The sequence below is a fragment of the Microplitis demolitor genome, chromosome 3 (assembly GCF_026212275.2).
Source record: "Microplitis demolitor isolate Queensland-Clemson2020A chromosome 3, iyMicDemo2.1a, whole genome shotgun sequence".
Classification (NCBI taxonomy): Eukaryota; Metazoa; Arthropoda; class Insecta; order Hymenoptera; family Braconidae; genus Microplitis; species Microplitis demolitor.
In genome coordinates this window covers 9,235,756-9,253,575 of record NC_068547.1, presented here as the reverse complement: position 1 = coordinate 9,253,575, position 17,820 = coordinate 9,235,756, and the positions used below count along the sequence as shown (strand labels likewise).

The 17,820-nt window shown below is 30.1% G+C and overlaps 2 protein-coding genes across 2 annotated transcripts in view; both read right to left on the bottom strand.

Annotated features, from left to right (window-relative positions):
- Nucleotides 1-17,820, bottom strand: part of LOC103579965 (homeotic protein antennapedia) — a 167,849-nt gene that overhangs the window by 80,140 nt on the left and 69,889 nt on the right. The window lies entirely within an intron of this gene.
- On the bottom strand, nucleotides 12,461-16,241 carry LOC103579964 (uncharacterized). The gene is made up of 7 exons (XM_008561537.3): nucleotides 15,969-16,241; nucleotides 15,640-15,821; nucleotides 15,498-15,558; nucleotides 14,321-14,510; nucleotides 13,652-13,881; nucleotides 13,462-13,567; nucleotides 12,461-12,817 (listed from the first exon to the last, which is right to left on the bottom strand). The coding sequence occupies exons 1-7, from the start codon at nucleotides 16,105-16,107 to the stop codon at nucleotides 12,538-12,540; spliced, it is 1,188 nt and encodes a 395-aa protein (XP_008559759.1). The 5' UTR covers nucleotides 16,108-16,241; the 3' UTR covers nucleotides 12,461-12,537.

Below are 17,820 nucleotides of genomic sequence, written 5' to 3'. Positions count from 1 at the left end.
ATATAATGTTACTACACCTTAATAAATTATCAATGATTTATTAGAGACGTAATAATTCTAATTTTCAAAAGATTCAAAATCATCTTACAAATTTTGGATTGTTTTTTACTACACAAGAAAAAATACAGTAACCACTACATTACACCGAGTTTAAAAATTTTCTACAGTATATACCAAAATAACTGGAAAAAAAAAAAAAAAAACGAAACACTACAAAATAACAGTTAAAAATGTGAATCCTCGAAACCAATGACAGTTCCGTAAACTTTTTTCTTTACAGAAAAGACAGTTTTCATTAAGTTTTATAATTGATAAAAAAACTGTTATATTACTAATAGTTATTCTTTAGTAGACTGCTAATTTTTCATTTTCACTCTAGTAGATCCGAATTGCGGCAAATTACTGTAAATTACAGCAAAATGCGGAAAATTACATTAAATTTCGTATTCTGCGGTAAATTTACAGTAAAATTGCGACGATTCACCGTAAAATTTACGGCAATACTGCAGTATTTTACCACCAAGTTGCCGTAGCATAGCGGCATTTTACCGAAATTAATAGGAATTCACGTTATTAGGGAGAATTATCATAAATTACCGTAAATGCGCCCTTTTGCCGTAAAAGTGTAGTAAATTACCGCAAATGCGACAAATTACAATAAATGCCGTATTCTGTGGTACATTTACGGTAAAATTGTGGCAATCAACGGTAAGATTTGCGGCAATACTGCAGTATTTTACCGACAATTTGCTGTAGTGTGGTGGTATTTTACCGTTAATTACCATGATTCACTCTATTCGGAAAAATTATTATCAATTACTGTAAATGCACCATTTTACGGTAAAAGTGCGGTAATTTGCTGTCAAATGCGGCAATGTACCGTAAATTACTGCCACTTGAAGTAATTTCGGCTATAATTTGATGTAAAATACGGCAATTTACCGTAATTCGGACAGGCTAGGGCAATGAAAAAATAAATTAAGAATTAGATAGACGACTCTATTTAAACAAAATTACAAATAATTGCGTAGCGCGGCAGCATCAGACATAAGTTACATAACTATCAAGATCAAGATTGGAAAGTCACAAAGATTTTTTTTTCTACTGCAAAAGTGCCGCCTGGAACGATTTTTCTTCATCCCAAATATTTTTACCCAATGAACACACCAACGTAACAGTGATATCATATCTAGAGAACATGTAACGTAACAAAGTCAACGTAAATTTTACATTCTGATTATATAAATTATAATGTAAATGGTACGTCTAATTTGTGACATAAATGTGACATTAAGATTACATGTATGTTACTGACTGAGTGATATCACATTGGTGACATTAATGTGACGTTATATTTATATCGCATACTAACAATAGCTTTACATTCTAGATATTACCTCAAAATGACGTAACAAAATCGACTTATAAGTGTCATAATCTTGGTGATTCTATTTTATCTTCACATTTACATCACAATGTAATGTTTCGGATATGTTCATACTGTTACAGCACTCTGACATGAAAGATAGTTATATTTATTTTACATCGAATCATTTCATCAGATTTATGTAATAAATTTTACTTTAAAATGATGTACGTATTTCGATGGCATTGTGGTAGAAAGGGTTATGCATAAAAATTATGTATTTGTAATAATTAATATTTTTGCACTTTATTTATGTAAAAAATAATATTTAACATTGAAATGCGCTGAGGTTCATGTTGAATCGACGGAGTAAACGTTTTTATTAATTTATATAAATTTACATCTGTATTTTCATTTGCTTATAAATATGTTTATTTTATTATTGGATATTTTCTTTGGTTTTTTAAATTTTTATTGTTATTATTCTTATTGATCAAATTAAATACAAATAAATAATGATAAAAATAATTATTCACAAGCAGGCGGAAAAAATTTAAAAGTGTCTGACGTGAGAGCATGCAGTTGCTGCACAATAAATATTTTGTAGTTCAGGAATTCACCGCTAAGATATTCATAAGCGCTCAAATTGTCCCTCCAAGGATACATGCGATCCACCTTTTATCCCCCAATCGAATGCACATTCGAGGTAACCAGTACAACGGATACATTTTTGTCGTATCGGCCCATGTGGGACGATACTTGAATAAAAACAAAATATTTCAGTATTGAAAAAAATAAATAAAAATAAGAACTTGGAGATTTTTAAATATTTATTAAAAAGAAATAAACTTTCGTATAAAAAATATATGTATGTTTTTCAGGCAGTGTATCACATATTAATCTCACATTTTTTCTTTATGATTATATTTTTTTTAATATTGCAATTATAACTTCTAGCGCATAAAAGTGCTTTGTACAATTTAATAGAAAATGATGTCACTTAAAGGTCACTGTTAAATAACTTCAACGTAAAATTTGTATTTCTTCATGACTTCTATGTTATGTAAATATGATATTCAAATAACACCACCGCTATATAACCAATATAACACGCACGTCACATTAATATCACATTTACGTTTACTATGTTACGTAACAATGTTACGTAAATGAGTGTGAAATTGTGATATACATGTTATGAAGATGTGATGTACTTGTGACTTACGATTTTACGTAACCGAAAGTTTTCATTCTATAAATGTGACATCCCTGTTACGTTGGTATGTTCACTGGATACATTATCACCAACCATGCTCACTTTAATTATTTGTGAGAAACTCTGAGTTTTGATGATAATAAATTTTTTATAATCCCGGTAAAAAATTTCGAAAAATTTTTTTAAAATCTTTTTTGTAAATTCGTTGGCTGCTACCGATATTTGTTGGTACCAAAAGTTTTTCTATTGACTCTCACAAAATATCACTTCTACTACAGTCTGAAAATATTTTGAATAATGAGACGAAACATCGCGAATAAAAAAAAAAAAAAAAAATTTGTATTTCTTATTCTGAAATTCTACTAATAGTACAGAGGCTCATTGTGAACTATTTATACATACGTCGAGTTGAAACAAAAATTCCACAATTTGAGTTTATATATACGGTCAAAAAAATATAAACTCATAATTTAAAATTAAAAAATTTTTAGCTCACAAAAGTATGATATAATTTTTTTATAAAAAAAATTGTGAATCAAAACAATTACGAAGTTGCTCTTTTGGTTTACCAACGATTCAATTCTCTACAGGATATGATGTAGTCCACGAAACGGAGATGGAGAAACGTGAGAGTTAGTTCAAACGCCGCGGGAGTGATGCAGCTGCTGTCTGATCGTCCCTCGGGCGTGGAGAGCTCAAACGCGGCGGTGAACGGAGAAGAGGGATGGAGGTGGGGGATGAGAAAACGTCGGTGATGGCAGTACTATACGAGCCATACGTATACGAGAGCGCTTGACTGCTCCACGTATAACTGGAAATGAAAGGGCAATACAGCCGATGAGCGATAATTCATTCGAGAATCGAGCTGGCCAGCTGAACCCAATCGATCCTGTATACCAACGTTCGCTGCTCCGAGAAATAAACATCAATAGTTCAAGAACACGAGGATACAAGATCCTAACTATGTTAGGCTGGAAACTATACTCGGTATAAAAAAATATTCAATCTTTAGATTGTGATACCAACAAGAAAAATAAACTAAGTGGGATTGATGTTGATTTTTTTTTTTTACAAATTGCACCTCATCGCCGCTTTAATATATGGATTTTTTTAAATGGTGCAATTTGAGGGAAAAGGGGGGAGGGGCTCAAAAATAAAAAAATGAAATTTCTCAGAAAAATTTGTTTTAATTAAATTTTTATTCAAGGGAAGGGGAAAAGGGGCTAAATGGGGTACCCCTGAATTTTGTAAATATAATTGAAGATTATTTTGAATTTTTTTTTTTTTACTGTTTTCGAAAAATTTTGTTTTTGCAAAAAAAATTGAATGAAATCAATTTGATTTTTTTTTTATCAATTTACAATAAAAGAACTCCCAGTGTGAAATTACTTTAGATGTATTTCAATAGTCAATTTTAAAATATTTACAATTTTTATGATTTTTAAATTTAATTAACTTTTAATAATTTCTAATCTATTACTTGAATCAATATACAATTGCTTTTTTAAAAATCTCTTCTTTGGAATTATAACTCACTTGAATCTTTTACTTATATATGTAACCGACTTATAAGAAAATTTAACTTAATAAAATTCATTTTATTTTCCAAAATTTTTTTTTGTCACCTTTTTTACGGAGTGCCCATTTTGCCGCGAAAAACGAAATTTTTTTTTAACGGCAGCTGAAAATTCTTCCCATTCACTTCAAGTATCATTTAAAAAAAAAAGGAAAAATAATTGCCCCCCCCCCCCCTAATCATCAATTGATAAGATTAATGAAATAATAAATACTAGACATTAAGATATTACACTATGTTCCTTTAAGGACCTTTATTTTTGCACAAATACACGTAACATTCACACAGACGAAACCTCACTACCAATTATCAGGCTTTTAACCTTCTCTTGATCCTCTTCTAAATATTCCCGAGAACCGGCAGAAAATCCAGAGTCTACTGTAAATATTTTTTTTTCAAAATTATTACAATTTAAAAAAATATTAATGACTATTTTTCATGGGCATAAAGTTAATAGAAAAAACTTCTTTAATCTCTAAGACCTGAATATTTAAATTGATGAAATAAATGCCGACCCTGTTTGCGATAATACGTCAAAACATAAAATCTATTTCTGCACTTAATCTACAGAACGGTGAAAGAGAAATTTTTAACTTGTTAATTTTTACGAGCTACGCTAAGAGCCTGAGTAGCCCTGGGATTTTTTCGAATCCGTGTGCGGCATAGTCAAGGAAAAAGTGAAACTCGATGGTATTGTTCGCCGGTTTTTCTCAACGCGTAACAAAAATAGGGACGTGAGGTCAGCTCATGGCCGTGGCTCTTAAGGGCATATAGCTACAACTTTCTCTTCCATAAAAATAAAAGCTTTAGCTTTTTTTCCCTCATCCGTTTCATGTTACTTTTGTTCTGCACCAAGTCCTTGTTCATTCTATGTAACCGTTACGTCAGTCAAGAGCACTAAATTTTTACCACTGTTAGGTATAATCTCGAAATAACATTATACTTCTCGATAAGTAAGTTGCCAGAAATACACATTTAAGTAACATATATATATTAACAGTAAATGTATAAATGTATGAGTTTGCTCTTCTTTTTACCATTAGAAAAACAATATTTAAATATCCGTCTATAAATTAACATAGTTTTTGTACGAATAAATAAAACTTGTAAAATAATTCCATTATTACATTATGGTTAGGGGAGGGGGACAGAGAGGGCCTCTTAAGGAAAGTAATTATAATGTCATTAATTTTTTTTACGCATTTACTTCTTTTTAGACTCTTGATACTTATTTTCATTTCATTATGCTGCGTCGATTAAAATTGAAAAATCGAAAATTGGGGGCAGAGTGGGCCCACTAAAAAAATTTCGGATTTTATATTAAAATGACGGAGAAGACAACAATCGAAGGAAAGAGAAAAGGAAAAAGCAAATAAAAACAATTGGTGAATGATACTGCTTGTATTTTTTGCGGCAAATTATACTCGGAATCTTTAGAGCCATGGATTCAATGTGGCCAATGTAAAAATTGGGCCCATGATTAATGTGCCGGTGATCACAACAAAGTTATGCGAAGCTACACGTGTGATATTTGCAAATACTTATAAAACAATTGAATTCTAATAATATAAAACACCATTTTAATAGTCTCCTACGATATAACTTTAAAAAGTAATTTTATTATCTTTAACTTTCTTAATAAATTATATTTAATGAACAGGTTTGTTGGTGGTCTATTTTAGCTTTTATTATGTAATAAATTTCGATAAGCTTATTATCTGTCCGAATTTATTGACGGATAGAAAATTTTGAGGGGCCCACTTTGCCCCCATATTTTCTGAAGTTCTGAAAATATTAAGGGGCTCACTCTGCCCCGCCCCCTCCCCTACAATAGAAAATATAATTATTTTAGTTTATTAAATTTTTTTCTATTGGGTTTAGTATATATATATATATATATATATATATTAAACTTACAGAAAATTAAAATAATAGTTTGAGTCATGTTTTCTTTAAATTTTTTGAATCTTAAAACAGACTTACTAGCAAAGATTTTCAATCATTATTAAAATACTCTATAAAAAATTTTCGGGATGAACGCGGAGTATTTACGAATTTAAACAAAATCCACAATCACTCCGAATTTACTTCCGATCTTTTACAGTGTACATAAAAGAATTTTGAAATTAATGATCATGGCTTTTTAAAATTTTTTGTTAAAAACAATAGTCGATTTCATTATGCGGGAACCCAGGGCAAAATAAAAATGGTACCTCACTTTACTCCAGTATCTTCTATACATCGAACACAAAATAAATTTATTTGTTCCAATTAAAAATGTTTTTAGCTGAAAATTCTAATAAACAAATTTTCTAAAAAAAAAAGAAACCGGCTACATTGAAAAACAGTTTACTGTTTGATAAAAGTATAAATTTAAATTTATTGAAATGGTGATCCTCAGATAAGGTTGAATTTTCTGAGAATCATTCGAAAAAGAAAATCTGTCAGAATAACGTTCCTCCCCTTTCCATGTTGGAAGTCCGTGAAATACAGTAGGGGTCGTATCGGACTTTAGATGTAGCCAGTAAAAAAAGGTGGGTTGTCAGCGTGAAACGAAATAGGAGATTTAGATGTCATCCAGTGACGCGTTTCTTGGCCGTTCTGCTTCTCGACCTCGAAATACAATTTTTGTATCTAACGCCTACAGCAGCTCTCAAATAATATATATGTCGCAATAAAAGCTTTGATAATCTCGTAATATGTTTTCATTCTCAACAATCTACATATTTATGACAATTAAATTTTTTTTTTTTTTTTTTTTTTTTCATTCATTTTATAGTCAGCTCCGAAATTTCCATGAAAACAAAAATTTTCGTACATAGAAAAACAAGGATAAAGCAAGAAAAATTTTGTACTATGAATTTAGAGACAAAAAAATTTATTAGCACTAGAAAAAATTTCTTAGAGCAAGAATTTTTTCTTGCCTTAAATAATTTTTTCTTACCTTAAAACAATTTTTTTTCCCGGATGAAAAAGCTTTATATGTGAAAATATATATGATAAAATATATTAATATTATAATGTGATATATTGTACAGTGTATAAAATAATAGTAATATTTTTGCCGTATTAATATATGATAATATATTGAATAAAAATATATTGCTAGAATATATTACCAATATATTTATCAATATATGACTTTTTTATGTATGTTTTACATATATATTTTAATATATTGATATATAATATTTAAAGTAGTATAGTAATTAATATATAGTATTTTTTTGTATTTTTTATATATGTTTTTCAGTATATTGCAAAATATATGGTTTTCAGTATATTGTAAATTATATGGCACTTTTTTTACTTTTCTTAGGTTATTGCGTTAGTTATTCAGTAAATGCAAGATCAATGAAAAAAAAAAAAATAATAAACTTGACTTTTTTTTTGTGGAATTTTGTAGAAATTGAAAAAGTATGATGAAAAAATAAAATTTTCAATATATAGCGAAAAATATAAGTTTTAATATATTGGAAAAATATAATTCCAATATACTGCGAACCATATATTTAAACATTTAAATTCTTTCATATATAATCAATTATATAGAGACCATATACCACTAATTATATGGGTCGTAATATATGGAAGTATATACCAAGTTTATTATATTATACTTATAAATTATATATATACTATTCATATATGGCAAGAATATATTGAGCATTATATGAGATAATATATATGGAAAAATACAAAACATTATATATGGGTAAATATATTATAAATATATAATCCAATATATGTAAAAAACATATATTTTTCAGTATAGATATTTTTGCCGCTATATATTTATCACATATTCACCATATATTTTTTATATACTTTTAACAACATAGAGATTTTCCATGCGGGTTTACATCAAGACAATTTATTCTTGCATCAAAAAAATGTTTTTTTGCATCAAGACAATTTTTTCTATCTCCAAGAAAAATTTTTCTGTCTCCAAGAAAAATTTTTTTCGTCTCAAGAAAATTTTTATTTTCAATTTATAATTCAAAAAATTGCTTGAGGCAAATAAAAATTTTTCGCGCCAAGAAATTTGTTTTCTGTATAGAAATTGACTCATAAATATTTTATTTATTTACCATTTAAATTTTATTATTAAGTCAGTCAAAAATATATGACAAATTAATACTCACTGAGAGTAATTGTTACTTTATAAAAAATAGACTCTAAATTTTGAAGTGACGCACACGGGATTAGCTCACCCAATCAGGCAAAACATTGGATGGGCGGGTTTAATTAAAATCCCCTTGAAGTCTAACTACTAAGACAAAGCTACTCAGATGTTCTTCGTTTAATAGATAAGAAACGAAAATGTAAACTTCAAGCAAACGACGAATAAAATTTTAATTCAGTCGAAAAATTTATGCATTTGATAAAATAAAACTTTTATCTTCACTAACAAAACAATTCAGTGCATGAATTAAAATAAAAACACTTGCGAATTTCTATGAAACAAAATAAAAAACCCGAAAATAACAGAAAAAAAAAAGAGGTTTTTACTTCAAGTGTGAAAGCAAAACGAAAAAAGAAGTCGGTTGGGTTATAAACCACATTGAGTGAATAAATTTATAGACCGTTTGTTATAATTCAAATAAGATCCAGTTGGCTCCTTTGTTTCCCCATACCCATATAAAAAAAAATTCCTTTCATTATGGATTTAAATCTGAATTTGATTATAAAATTAAAATTTTGACACAAATATGACTTTTATCTTGAATTTATCCTGTCAAATTTTCGATTTTTATTTAGTTAAATTATTATTTAATTTTATCTAAGTTGAAACCTAAACTTATTATTGAGGGGTTACGAAAAACGAGTTTTGGTTCAAATAATGAGAATAATGAAGAATTTTTTATTTCAGATTCCCACGAAAGTCAAAATCACCCGGGCCATTCACGCGCTTTTTTTTTTTGAGGCGCTAACTTTAAATAATAATAATGATAATAAAACAATAATTAATTCTTGAAGAAAAATTTTTTTTTTGCTACTTTAAGATGTCAATAAAAACATATTAAAAATTCAAAACTTTTCATTTTTTCTCTCAAAAAGAAAGTTCCGCAAAAGTAGGCATGAAAAGCGGCGTAAGTTACCAAGCTACTTTAATCGCTTTTGGATTAAAAACAGACTCCTTTGTTATAATTATTAGTCTCTGTTTATTTGTTTTTAAAACAAAAACACGCTTTTTTTTGCTGTAAGTAGTCTAGTTCTGTCTGCCTATAATGCGATTGTTTTAAAAAAAAAAAACAGATATCAAAAACATCTAAAAATTTTTATAAAAGAACAAAAACAGATCAACTAGTTCAAATACAGAGCAATTAGTCCCGATACAGTTCAGTCAAACTAAAATCAGATAAAATTTTTCTACCCGGATATCGTCCCAAGAAATTTTTTTTTTTTTCAATTCATAATGCAAAAAATTTTTTGCACCAGAAAATTTTTCGCGCCTAAAAACCCTTTTTTTCTCTGTATCAAATTACTGATATATATTTTTATTATAAATTTTAACTCATAAATTCTGGGCCTATATCATTTGTCTCGATGATTCAAATTGACATTTAGGATGAAAAAAAATTTTTTTCAGACGTATGAAGAAAATAATGATATCATAGGCCCTTCACATGCTTAAAGCCAGTTTATTTTTTTATATCTATTTATTTTCGGATAATAATAAATATATAATCATATTTCGTAAACGTTATTATTATTTATTATAACTAACTTATTGAAATTATATAGCATGCAGCCTTTATCGAATTTTCAGAATATCTGATAATATTCAGCTAATAAATTATTATCGTGTGCAAAAGTGGATCACATGATCACATCATAACTCGTTGTGTAAAAGATTGAGCAGGTAATTCGACTTTAAACAAGATGCCAGTGTGTAAAAAAGTGAACCAGCTTATAAGTGGATCTATAAATCTTAATCGGTTGTTTATCGAGCCTATATTTACTCTATTACCGGACGATCAATTCAATTTTTTATCAAGTCCGATTACATTTAAGTCGAATAATCGTCGAGATCCCGCACGTCGATAGTACCTCATAAATTTCGGTGTCGCTCGGCGGTATCTCATGGTGCGAGAAAGACGCATATACTCAGCATCCCACATCGCTTGGGAGGGAAACCATTCAAAGGGAAGTTGTAGTGAACTAGCGAAAGACAGCAGCACTAGCAGCATTGCCACCCTCTCATGCTGCCGGAAAGCGCGTCAACGTGAAAAATATTACGGCCTCTGCCATCTGCCGTCGTGGCCATGAACTCTAGTTGAGATAAAGTTTCAGGGTAAATCCACAGAGGGCTACGCCCCTAATTGGCGCCAAACTATTTCTATTTGGAATAAAGTTCAGGTTACAGATGATTTTTTTTTTACTTGACAATTATTTTTAATAATACTAAATAAAATTTGTTCACCCAAAGACGGTCAAAATTGCAGAAAAATAACTGTAAAAAATATCGATTATTTCATCGGTAATATTTACAAGTACACAGTTAAAAATGTTGTGTTAAAATCAATACAATCTGTGTGCTAGAAACGGTCCATATAATATTTGTGTTATCTTTCAACACCAAATTCTAATAATATGTGAAGTAACTTCAACACTTTTTAAATGTTAATGGCAACACAAAAAAAAATGTTAACTTGTACATTTTATTTTTGTACCATGGATTATTTTTAGGTTATCAAAGGTCTCAACAATTAGTATTTAACATTGAACTTGTGATAGTAAACATGATTCTATATTTAGTAGACAGTCAATAATTTTCGAATTTTTTTTTTCAACAAATCAATTACGAAAAAAAAAAAAAAATATATATATATATATATATATATATATATATATATATATATATATATATATATATATGCGCATGTAGAAAAATAAAAAAGCTACAGATGCAATTTTTTAAATATTTTTTTTTAACTATACGAATCATGAACTTTGTCAACTTTATTTTTTTATGCCCAATTGAAAATAAATAAGACCAATGTCACAAAAATAATAACTAATCAAGCAGAACTGATGTTTAGTGGCGCTTCTCGCGTGAATAGGAAGGCATTTTTTTTAACACAATTCAACTGTCGCTTTAACACTTTTTTGCGTTGATTTCAAAGTAACACTTAATAAATGTCGATAATTTAAGTTTCTGTACTAGGCAACAATTTTAAGTGTTGAATATTATAGATCGATTAAAAGTTCTAAAGTAACACAGAGAATTGTGGTGATTTGACACAAAATAATCAACACAAAAAATTTAACATGGACCGTTTTTAACACAGATACACAACATTTTTTACTGTAATACATATTATTACAAATAAAAAAATATAACACGAGCAGATGAAACTACATATTTTTTTTTAATTTGTTTATTTTTACTACTAAGATTATTTATATGGACCGAATCACGATAGTGTAGACGAATACGAATGTTTTGATGTTAATAAAGCATTAAAATTTGGTTTTAAATATTAACTATAAAAATTATGCACGATATTTTGCAGGTGTCTCCAGAAATAGATGTATTTTTTTATGTTGTAATTGCCAACAGCTCAAAAACAACTAGGTTTCGACATAATGCGAAGATTGATTATTTTTATATAATAATTAGAAGCTAACCAAATATACTGTAAAAAATCGGGAGTGAATTCGGAGTGAAATTAAATCCGAATTCACTCCGCATTCACTCCGCTACTCGGAGTTGCGGAGTTTAAAAAAATCACTCCACATACGGAAAGAATGGGGAGTTTTTTTTGGCGGAGTGATTGCAGAGTGACGCGGATTTTATTTCACTCCCAATTCACTCCGGCCCGGAGTTTTAGCATTTAAATAAATTTATCTCAATTTATATTAAACCGTTAAACAGTGTGTGCGTGCGGAAGTGTGTGAGCATGTGCAAATATGTGCATGTGTGCGAATATGTGCGTGGGTGCGAATATGTGCGTGTGTATAAATTTGTGTGTGTGTCTGCAACTGTGTGCGAATGTGTGCGTGCGCGTATGTGCGAGTGCGTAATTGTGTGTGCGTGTGTGTAAAACTCCTCTCCGGAGTGAATTTCACTCCGGAGGAATTAAATTAATAAAATAATTATCTACTCCGCAAAAACTCCCCTTCGGAGTGAGTTTCACGCCGAGCGGAGTAAATAATTAAAAATTAATTCACTCCGCATTCACTCCGGATTTAATCCGCATTCACTCCGCGAATTTTTTACACCGTATATATACAATTATAACTAAAATATAATTATTTTCTACCAATAAAATAAATTTATGACAGTAAGAAAAAATTCTTTTCTTTTCAGTTGATTCAAATTTATTTATTTTACTGTTTTTAAGTGAAGAAACATATTTATTTTAACAAAATCTACTTTCTTATGAAAACCTTAAGAGTCAAAAATCCTCCATAGCCAGGATGACCGCGATAATACCAACCAATTCCGCTAAGAGGTGCTGGTGAACTTTGATCGGTAACGATTTCTCGTAAATCGATGTACGGAACAGTATGTTGAAAATAACCAGTAGTACCCTCATCAGATGCGCAAAATTTAATTTTATTTTCGCATGATTTACTGAGTTCTTTATTTTCTCCTACCAAAGACGTAGGTAACAAAGTACTCCCACAATTTGTCATTAAGTCAGGCACACTGAAACGAATCAATAAACTAGTTGATAACATATTTGCAGCATTATGACACATAAATTTTTAACATCTCAATTACTGAAGTAGTGTACATGATAAGAAATATTTTGCGAATAACACTATGCCAGTAGAGGCTCGAATGCCATATTGTATGGTATCGAAGATTTTTATACGTTGTAAAACTGTATGCATGGATGATTCGAACATCGCAAGAATAGTAACATTGGCGATAGTTGACGTGTCTTTATGGCCGTCAAGCCCATACTGTGTTGCCGTATTCACAATGCTTCTGACAAAGAAACCTAATCTATCGACATCTATATAATTTTGGCGGTAATACGATATTATGCATCGATTGACACGCCAAAATTATGGCGGGAACAACTAGTAGCATAGTGCCCTCGGCAATGTAGTATGGGCCTCAGGGCCATGCTGTTTCGCCGTGCTTGCTATGCATATGTGTGAGCAATACAATAGCTTTAGTACTATACAGTATAGTAAATAACGCCATACTTCTGGGACTCGTTACAATACTGTCTCGGAATATTTCACATACTATTTTAGTATCTGTCTTAAGACCATACCAGCATGGTGTTGAACGCCATGCATTTCTTACCGTGTAATGTTCGAAAAATAATATATAATTACCTCTTATTGGGACATTGACTTTCCTTTACAATGTTATCTGCATCATCATTAAAATCGCCATTATCGTTAAGATAACGCCCGCGCAATGATTGACCGAATGTAATACCTGCATAATAATGTAAGAAAACTAACTATTAGAAACTGTTTTTACAAACGATATTTATTACTAAAATTATCATAAATAAATGACCTGTTACGACTGCATTCTCTGGCAATATCATATCTTCTAATATGATTTCTAGACCAACGTGAGTATTGTCACTTCTCCACTCATAAATAACCTTTTTTGCTGAACTACATTTGTCAGATATTTTCCACACTAAAGTGTTAGGATCAATTCGTCCACCTGATAGTATACCTTGTTGAAGTTCAAGGTAAATTATGTTACCATGTCGCTTAAATCGCACGCCAGTTGCAACACTAAAAAATAATATTTATTTGTAAAATATACTCTACACTGTAAAAAACACGGCGTCAGTCAACGCTATCCTGGTGTTAAAGTTATCGGTGATAAATTTAACCCTAAATACCACACTGGTGTTAAAACAAGTCCATTTTAACACCGCTTTTTATATGGTGTAGTGTCTTAAAAGGGTTTGTAGATAAAAATTGTAGATTGTAGATGTAATTGGTGACCGTTTAGCCACGCGTAGGGCTCGAAAGAAAGTCTTTGAGTGTCAGATGCGGGATGAGGATCTAGTGATCGGTAAAATAGGAATTTGATCGATCACTTGAGTTCGCCTCAGTCGCACAATGAAGGCAGAAGGAAAAGTAAGCAGTTTGCGATATAAAAGAAAAAGTGTATAATGCCAAAAAGGCTATGCACTGGAACTTCTTATTTATTTATAATAAAACTCACTATCCATTATCCACTGAAACTGGATCATAACAAATGGAATCAACTAATTCACCACGCAGATCAACCTCATCATTATGCGTACGTTCGCACACACATGTGCAATCGTTACCAGTATGATCCCGATTTTCCTTTGCTTCTATTAATTCCCTTGTCAGTTTACGATGATTCTCGGGTAGATAGGCTACATACCCTAGTAGAAATAATCAAGTTTTAACGCAATTTCAAACCAGTAACTAGCCAGCGATATTGAGTAAAAACTAGAAATCCCGCCATCTACAACTTAAGCGTAATCATTGGTGACACAAATTTTTTATCTATTCTAGTGTATATGTGTGTGCGCGTGTGTGTGTGTGTGTGTGTGTGTGTGTGTGTGTGTTTATTTTTTTCTCTTTAACCTACATCCAAAATTATTACAATAAATATTAAAAATCTGAGTAAATAATTCAAGATTTGTGTACTTTAATATGTGAATAATTTTATGATACATAATTATTGAACATATTACCAAATGGATGCAAAACCTAAAATTTAAAAGTGATAGTTTTTTTAAAGCCACTATGTTTCATTGGATCTTTGGTCAAACTGGCCAGTTACTGGACAAAAACTTTATTTTATTTCTACCAGGAAAAAAATAACTAGGTGGTACAACATGAACCAGTTTAGGTGGGTCACCATAAAAAATCATGTTGGGGCAACATGAAACTCTCTAAAATTGAATTAGTGAAAATCATGTGACAATCACTATTTGGCAGTGAATAGTCACTTATTGCTAGTACAAAGTATACCACTATTTAAATTAGTGATATACTTTTCACTAGGAAACAGTGAATGGTCACTATTTTCAGTATTTCAAATTTAAGAGAGAACAATCATGTAATGTTACTACAATATGAAAATTCATGCTGTCTCAACATGATTTTTTCATGTTGTGGCAACATAAATGTCATGTTACAGTAACATGACATTCATTTTGCCCCAACATGATTTTTCATGGTGACCCACCTACTCTCTAAAAAAAAAATTAGTCAAATTCTCGCAAATCAGTGGATAGTCACTATTTCCACAGCTATAAGTATACCACTAATTCAACCAATGGTATACTTATAGCTGGTTCCCAGTAGAATGCTTCATGTTGCACCACCTAGTTATTGTTTTTCCATGTACTAGGAATATTTACCTGCATACTTCTTAAGCACCTCGTATATACGGTTTTCAGCCGCTTTCCGTCTTTCGGATTCCTGATTAATTTATGGATAATTTCATAATATAATTTATTATTTACTTACTCAAATATTTTATCATAGAAAAGCTCAACTTACTTTTTGTAACCAGCAGCTATGAATTATACCTCTACAAGAATTTGGATAACGTAGAAACCTTGGAATAAAAGATTGTTGCCATGATTCAAGTCCATCACATTTACCGGAACAGTATGCGTACATACGTAACAGTTCTTCATCAACATTTACTGCGTATACGCTATTAAATTTATCGAAATTGGCTAAAAAAATGAAACTTATACTTGGGTTTGTCACAACAATTCTATTAAGGAAATCTTATGAGTAAAATCTGAAGAGTAGAAGCTTTCAACTTTACCTCTGAAAAGTTGAATTATAGAATAAGCAATGTAGATATATTGTTTATTTACCTTTTTCTCCATACTGCCGCCATTCAGACGGGTCGCCTTGTTGAATTGAAACTAATTTTGATGTCACTAGTGACACGTTTAATTTAATAATAATTATTAGTGCCCATATTGTAACACCGGATAAATAAAAATGAACCATTATTAATAAAGAAAAATAATAATTTCTTTAGAAATTTATTAAAGAGCAGGAAAAGGATCTGAATAAACTGAACAGCAGAATTTAAAAATTATCAAAGATGATTAGCTTGAAAATTTCACTGTTATATCTATTATATAACGCGTAGCACGGATGTATGAGTCGTGATTGCAGTCATCACATGACGTAAAAGAGTCATTAATATCGTGATAACGACAGTAATAATCTACGTTAAAAGTTTTAGACATATTGATAAATTTATCTGTTGATAACTACATTTTTTTTATTAGCAAAAAATGACTCATTACTGATAAAACTTATAAGTCGTGAGAAAAAAAAAAAAACTATCATAAAATTTATATACGATATTTTGAAAATTTCAATGGATGTCCATAGATTTTTTACTTCCTATTTAGAAAATCGAAGATTTTCAAAAATTTTGGGAAGTTATTGTTTTCACCCCTACTTACGTAAATCGAGTTTTCCTCTAATGTTGGTGTTTCGAGGTCCTAGGAAGCAATATTCTGACTATTTTCAGAATGACGTCCGAGTATCTGTATATATGCGCGTGTGTGTATGCATGCATGTAAACTCTTTATAACTTTTCAACTAATAATCCGATTTGGATGGTTTTTTTGTGGCAATCGAAAGAGCTTGCTAGCCATCAACTTTCTTGTAAATTTTGATCAATCGGTTAAATAGACTTGGAGATACATAAAAAAAACAAAACAAATTTTTTTTTTTAGGTTTTTCAAAATTTTTAACAAACGAATCGATCGATCTACTCTGAAACCCAATCAGCTCTAAAACATAATTAAAAGCGTCGAATACTGCTAGAGTCGTCTCAATCGGATAATTTGTTCGAGAGATATCGCGGGAAAAAGAAATGGTAAAAAACGGTTTTTCACGAATATCTTTGAAACGATTGAATCAAACATTTCGTTAATTTTATCAGCTTTAGAACTCGATGAAATGTGCCGATTGCCACATCGAACATCAAAGTCAGCTGATTAGTTCAAAAGATATAAATGACGGAAAATTTAAAAAATAACAATTTATGTCATTTTTGCCAGATGAATTATAATATAATGCATCATAATGTATTTCGAATCATGCTAACTCTTCGTCTTCATAGTCTTTTTCGATTACCACATAGTGTAATTCTATCAATTCTTTAGTTTTAATGATATTACCAATAAAAAAATCGAAATAACACCTTTTTAAACATTTTTCTCGAACACTTTATATATTAAAGCTCTGGTCTTAATCAAAAGTAATTGGAATCCGTATTTTAATCACTGACATTGATTTCTACCTGATTAAATTAATTTTTTTGATATAATTCTGAGAAAAAATTTTAAAAACGCTTGCTTACTAAGTATTTTTGATGTCTTGAATTTTTTAACTTCAATACAAAACGTACCGTTTTCAAGTTTGAAAACATCACCGTAAAAGAAGATATTGTCAAGTTGAAAATATTGAAAATTACGTTTTCGAGCTCTTTGAAGGAAAAGTTTTTAGGCCCAAGTGAACTTTTTTTTACTACAACGTTGATTTCTCGGAGTGAGATGACTTATTTTTTTTTAGCTGATAATTTTTTTCCTTAAGCCACGAAATTTTCAATTTCACTTCAAAAATAAATTTTTGCTCTCTAAATCTGAAACAGTGTATATACACTACCTTTCAGTGGTTTTCAGAGTTTCAGATTTAGAGAGA